We start from the raw sequence: 7,053 nt of genomic DNA, 5'->3' as shown, positions 1-7,053 counted from the left end.
TGTTTCACATGCTCTACCTGCCGGAATCGCCTGGTCCCGGGAGATCGGTTTCACTACGTCAATGGCAGTTTATTTTGTGAACATGATAGACCCACAGCGCTCATCAATGGCCATTTGAATTCGCTTCAGAGCAATCCACTGCTGCCGGACCAGAAGGTGAGTGCCTAGCACTTACCCATGGGCTTTACTAGAGCAAGTCAGGAGGTTTAAGCCCTCACCTAGCACGGGGCTTTTCCGAGGGGGTTGTGTTTCTGCGTACCCTTTGAAAGAAATGTTGACTACTCATACAGACGGGGTTCAGAAACAAGAGATGATTGATTAAATTGTGAATCTTCTGTGGTTAAAAATAAAAAATCCTGACTTACTTACAGCTGTAGCCTCACCGATGCTGAACATCGGATTATCACATGCAAAGTTAGGCAAAACATAAAACTTCCCTATGACCAGTTGTTTATCCCACTCGACAGTTTTGAAATTCAGGAATACGATGTGAATAGCTTATTGCAGGGGGCAAAATTAGAACACTTCTGGTAGAAAAAGAGAATACATGTCTTTGTCATGAAAGAATGATTTCTGCATTAGTGATAGCAATCCAGACACCTGCCTCCCAAAGCCAACGTACACTGCTTTGAATTTTCAAAGAGCTGTTTTACCAGACGTTCTGTAGTGCCAGAGGAGAGCATTTTTGTTGATCGGTAGTCCCATAAAATTTGAATAAGTTACAGCTTTCTAAAAAGTTCTAATTCTTACTAATGCCTTTGGACCATAGGTAGCGCCGTTAAAGATAATGTATCTCGATTCTTGATTCACAAACTGGAAAGTTTGTGGACTGGAGTCAGAAATGAGGAAATGATACAAATACAAATCATGTAGCATTAGAAGGCACTTGGGAGGGAAAGTTGGCAATCAACAGCTGTCCAGCACCTCCAGTCCTGGATGGTTGTAGATCTATTTTAATCTCCTTAATAAGTCCTATAGCTATGCAAGTGAGTGCATTTTGATAACTGCTGTGCCTAATTTGTAACAATTACTGTCAACCTTCAGTTAAGAGACTGTTCATTCCACACTGGCCCAGAAAAGAGTGAAATGTATGACTCGTGTGCATAATTTTATTCACATCGTATTTCATACTGATTATGTATTGATGACATTGATTCATTTACTCTTTACAGCGCCACTTGCATGGATATTAAATCTTATTGACCACAGATGAATTTTAATTTCAGATTGGTGATAGATTTTTCCATCAGCTCTGATAGTATGTTTGACTTTTTCATCATTAACCCAGGCAATCACATAGCACTGAGTTATTGCATTGAAACAAAAAGTGCACACTTCACTTGGTAATTCTTTATGGATTTACAATAGGAACTTCATTAATGTCTGTTGTAGGCATCACAAAAAACAACATTTATCTGCAAATAGGAATTCAGCAAGCTTCAAAAGTCTCAGGAAAAAATATTAGGCTTCTTTGTCTTCTGTAATGCATTTTCTTAATGCTGTGTGTAGGGAAAAAGGACTAATATTTGAAAACTTTAAACTACTTAAAATTAGAGTGCTATATTTTCATGCTTTTTTTTAATCGTTTTCTCTTACCCAGCTTTATGGGATGATTTCAAATATATTGTCCATTTCTTTATTAAGTAAATGTTAATTGCATCAAAATATGCACACTTTTCCTTATATAGTTTACTTACGTGGGAAGCTACGTAGAATACTATTTTAAGAATAGGAGTCAAATTTTTTGTTGCAAATTCACCAACCATTGATGAGCCATTTCAAGCTTCTTTAAGATGTGCCGATACATATAAATACTTACGGATTTGCGTGGTTTCAGTTGTAATTAAGTGGATCTGTAGGGCAGAACTGAGGGCAATAAGTGGGTATCATAAATTGTTTTTTGAGATACCCATTTCAATTGAGAGGCAAAGCCACTTGTAGTTACACACGGTAACCAAAAAAAAAGAGAAAAAAAAATGTATAGGAATAAAATGGTTGATCTCTTACCCACCTCCTCCATCATAAAAGCTTAGTTTTCCCACAAAATGTATCTTAATGTTGTGCTGGTTTTACACCATTTGTTTCCCCGACTTAGCAAAGCATAAAAACATGACCGGTACAGCTCACCACCGTGCATGGTGCGAACTGGGGGATGTGGAGACGAGATGGGAAATTTGTAGCCAGGCTGTGCAGCACGACTGCATACGGCCACAGCAGTGTGAGCTCCGGACTAAGCCCAGAGACATGGAGAAAGTATGGGCAGGGTCTCACGGCAACATCTTACTGATAAGTGTAGGATGACGTAGGTCGAGAGGTGTTAGGGAGGAAAACCGGAGACAAGGCTGGTTTACGTGTTTACAAGATTTCGTGTATCGTGCCTTTCATAGGAGTCTTCCGTTTTCTGCACCTTTTTCAGGATGGGAGAGGTGGGGTGTTCATTTGGGAACACAGGATATATTAGGCAAAGAATAAGAACCTACTAGTGTATATTTTCTTAACATTGGAAGCCAAAAGGAGACAGGTGGCCTTCAAAAATTAATAGCTCTTAAAAGGCATGAGGAAATACAACTTAAGGATATGTTCTTGTCAGACATGGATGAGAAGCTGTGTTTGGGGTGGGGGTGATGTTAATTATGAACATTTCCCTGTTGGCCTAAATGTCTCACATTTTTGCCCTTGGTGCACTGCTCACCATGAGCACAGTCAATTCACAAGGTAGTTTTTGTAAATAAAGGTTTTGGGCGAGCTGAACGTGGTCCAGAGAGATATTAATGAGAGGGCAGAGGGAGCGGGGAATGAAAACACACTTCCTAGTGGAACGCAAACTGCTTCTTGGACCTGGAGAACACTTTAAAATTATTTCCTGAAACCCTGTGGCGTTTCTTTTCTGGGGGAGATGAGATGGGGAGAAATGACAAATAGCTCCATTTTATTATTTTCTTCTTGCTCGTTCTCCATATTTTTGGTGGGGAAAATTGGACATTAATTTTGGCCATTTTCCTTCTGTTCGCAGAACCAATTACATTTTTAGTGCATGATGCATAATGAATAGACCCGAGCGTCCTCTGGCTGAGAAGTAATGAGTTGATTATTTGTACATCCGTCCTTTAAAGGCAGCTAATTGTATGGAAAGTAGAGGCCCCCATCATCTGGCCCCTTTCAACTTTTATTCTCCTGAATCTTGTTCCCAGTGTCTGGGATGCGCAGTTCAGTTGTTGTTTTACATCGTTGGCTTGTGTATATTCCGAAAAAAATAATTTTCAGCTTTTAAATCATAGAGTCTTTGGGCTGAAATCTCAGAGCACTGTTGTTCAGGATCTACAAAATGTTATAGCCTCTCTCTTTCGTCTGAGGAGACTTGGCTTCCCTCAGGAGAATATTGCCTTGTAGAGAGTTATGTAAATACAATCAAAAATTGTGTCTAATTTTTTTTTTTTTTTTTTGGTGAATTTTTGCCTGCTCTGAAATCTTTCCTTCCACTCAGAGGTGATGGTTCCATCTAGAATAATCTGTGCTTTTCAGCCAAATAAGAGATCCCATCTCTTTGGTCGGAGGAAGATTTAGCGAGTGTTTTAGTTTACACATCACTTCGCAGTTCCCCCGTAGTTACATAATTGGTGTGGTGTGTGTGTCCATCGTAGAGGACATTCGATGCTCATTTATTAAATATGCTTGCTGGCTGCTGCCGCATCTTTGTTCTGGACAGACAAATTACCTTTCTCACACTGAGTCTCCACTCTGGGGAATTAAGCCTTCACCACTTTAATTAGCTTGGAAGTGGGGGGTTGCAGCTCCTAATAGACTTCAGGCTTTTAGTAAGTTAGGGGAAGGGTGAAACGCGAACTTTCTGGGAAGCTCAAAATGTCATTTAAAACCCATAAAAACCTAATATATATTATTCCATTTTGGTAATTGCAAACAGATTGTATTCGATGACTGTGCGAATTATCATTTCTAACTTAGACATTAAAGTTAGACTTCCATTGAACTATGTTCTTTAATTGAGCACGTCATTAACACGTTACATATGTTTGATTCGTATATTTAAAATATTTATGTAATAGTAAGTGGTGTAGCAGATAGGAAGGACTAAGTGAAAAGTAGTGTCCGGATATTTGTGTGTGGGTAGACACACGTATATACACACATACCTTTAGGTAGAGAATGACACGGGTGAATGGACATCACATGGAGATATCAGAATAATCATAACTGCCAATATTTGCTTAGGTTTTATTAAGTGCCAGGCACTATTGAATGTACTCCCCATGTGTTACATAATCCTTATAACAGTTTTATTGTCCCCCCTTTAAGGAAAAGGAAACTGAGACACAGACAGTTAAGTAACTTGCCAAAGGTTACCCAGATGAGAGTGTTAACCCAAAACTTCCTGGGGAGGGACCTGGCTGCTCCGACGTGCCTGTAAGGTACCAGTACGAGGCAAGACGTTACGATTCATTCTTTTTCAGAAGGAGACTTGCTTTTCACAGTTAAGCAATTCATGGTAGAACTCGACACCAGAAACTTTCTGAAAGTCCATTTATTGTCTCATTTTCTCTGCTAGTAAAAGTGCAGAAAATGTTATGCTTTAGTTCTTCACTGCCAGAGTAAGCAGCGTAGAAAGCCTCCATCAGGTCACAGTTGGAAAGTAATCTAATAAAAGAAGATGAGTGAACGTGGGGAAGACAAAAGCAGTCATGTTTGAGTTTAATCTCTCTCAAATTTAGCATTTTAGCTAAGATGCCCATTTTTATTTCTTGCAGGTCTGCTAAAAGGTCAGAGTAATGCAGAATGCGTGCCTTCATCTCAGATTTTGTTCATCACAGGTGGATCCCATGTGTCTTCAGTAGACAAGTCACCTTTGTAGCTAGCACCAGTGCCAGCTCCATGCCATTGCACCTTCTTTAGTCTTGATCGCTCTTCCCGCATTTATTGGTGTATTAAAATGACTGAATATGAACATTAAGGACTCCATGAACCTGGGCTAATGGGAGACTATAGAGAAAATGAAAAAAGATCCACCGGAGGACATCTTTGGGGGGGGGAGGGAGCTTGGGAGGAGGGAAATGACTAATGAAGCTAATTAAAAGAAGCATTCAAATCTGCTTTCTACCCTCATTAACAATTAGCAGGGCACTGGCCAGAGTTTGTACCCTGTGTTTTACCTTAACAACATTCTATTTGCTCTTTGTATATTTAAGTGTTGTAAGGAAATGTGTTTCAATCAAAACTGAACATGAGATAAAGGAAAGAGATGTGGCTTTTGTGATATTCTATCACAAACACTTTTATTGTATCTCTGTAAAATACAATGTATGTATGCATGTAAGTGTTTTTGTCCTAATGTTGCTACGCCCATGGCAAAGGAAAAAAAAAAGAATGAAAAAAAAATCGGGAAAATAAAAATCAGGCTCATAGCAGCTACTGTGTAGAAATTTCCCCCCCCCCACTTCTAATTTGCTGAATGAAGAAAAAAAATCTTTTATTTGTGATATTTTCAGAGACATTTGCTCTAGTATGGTGTATTTAAATAATAAAAACTTAAAAGAAAAAATATCCGATGGAGTTTGGGTTTAAGAATTGCTTCTTCTTTTCTGTATTTTGGAATAATTTCGTTTTTTTTTTTTTTTTTTTTTGTTTGTTTCACACCAAGCTCACTTTAAATCTCAGGGGTCGAGGGAGGTGGTGCATATATTTCTTTAGCTCTGAGCCGATAAGATATTCTTCAAATTACTTAACTATGCCATTTTGGGCAGGGGTACAAAGCCGTGTTTTTAATGGAGTCCTTTTTATAAGTTCAGCATATTCTGTTAGCAGCTCGTCATTACACTTCTGAATCACAGGGGGTCTTTTGTGTTTATGTACATACATTTGTTGGATTCTTCAGCGATTTCCTTAATCCTTTTTTCTCAGTAGGAAAGGGTGTTGGTGGAAGGCACGTTAAAGAATGTGGGTGGCGTAACCGTCTAGTTCCCTTCCCAAGTTTGTAGCTTTTGAAGGAAATTTCATTTCTAACCCATCCCTGTCGGGTTTGGAAGCTGCGCTGGTTGTGAGGAACCTGGAGGTCTTCGTCGCCCTCGTGGGTGGGTGAAGTGGCCATTTCCTGTCCAGCTTTTAGATTCGTGCGGTCTGCAGCATGATTTGTTTATTTTGTTTGCACTCCTGTCCTGACTGCCTCTCCATATGTTCGGGGGAGGGCTTGGATTACACTGAGGAGCAGTCCTGAGATACTCAGTCACTCGTTCTGGGCAGCACCGTCCCGCCCCCCCCAACTCCGAGGTGTCCTGCGGGGAGCACGTGTGCACGAAGGATGCAGTGGGCCCAGGGCCAGTCCCTGGAGAAGGAAACCTCACAGGCTGCCCCGCAGGCTTGTTGTGTGTGAGCCAATCTCAGCTGCGTCCTCCATCACAGGTGAATAATGCTCCTTTCTGTTTTCTTTCTAAAAATGGCATTGATTTTATTTTCTCTTGTCTCAGGAAAGCTCCGGATACAGGTCCACCCCCTCTCTGAGAGTAGGACTAGTTTATGAAGAGAGGTCTAACTCGGCACATCTCAACTAGCAATCAGCTTCCCTCTGGGATCTCCTGTTTTCAGAGATTTCCAGGACAAGGAAACATCAGTTGCTCAAACTGAAAACCTCTTATAAACCTCTTGTAGGAGAATTGAAAGGTAGAGTTAAAGTGAATAGTTTTATTAGAGCTTTATAAAAAGAAAATGCAGGAAAAATAATGAACAAATTACATAAATAACTATGTCTCCTTCAGTTGGATCCTTGGGGAATTTCTAGGAACTGGTTCTGGTTCTTACTTTTTTTTTCCCCCTTTAAGGTACTTGAAGGGAATGTGGACTCTTCAGGATAGCAAAGGGGAAATGTGTTAATAGGACCGCAAGCATCTTCTATAATTCTTCCTGGCATAAGCACTCATGTCCCATGTAGTGTAGACATTCAAAGGAGATAGTTAATACCTTTGAGTCAGTAATACAGTGTGGCATTTAGTGATGTGGAGGGTAAGGTCATTAAAGACTTTAAATGAACTATTACATGGCTGGTTC

General features: G+C 40.0%; 1 protein-coding gene across 3 annotated transcripts in view; it reads left to right on the top strand.

Annotated features, from left to right (window-relative positions):
* The window catches only part of LMO4 (LIM domain only 4), a 16,754-nt gene extending 11,307 nt beyond the window's left edge, over positions 1–5,447 (top strand). For all 3 annotated transcript variants that reach the window (XM_010974662.3, XM_064493372.1, XM_031465530.2), the window contains exons 4-5: positions 1–156; positions 4,764–5,447. In XM_010974662.3, the coding sequence (XP_010972964.1) occupies positions 1–156; positions 4,764–4,772 (165 nt within the window). In that variant the 3' untranslated portion in view covers positions 4,773–5,447. The remainder of the gene's footprint in view (positions 157–4,763) is intronic.
* Positions 5,448–7,053: the final 1,606 nt, after the last annotated feature.

The sequence above is a fragment of the Camelus dromedarius genome, chromosome 14, assembly GCF_036321535.1.
Source record: "Camelus dromedarius isolate mCamDro1 chromosome 14, mCamDro1.pat, whole genome shotgun sequence".
Taxonomy (NCBI): domain Eukaryota; kingdom Metazoa; phylum Chordata; class Mammalia; order Artiodactyla; family Camelidae; genus Camelus; species Camelus dromedarius.
The sequence above is the reverse complement of the archived record's forward strand: the minus strand, read 5'-3'. Positions and strand labels throughout refer to the sequence as shown.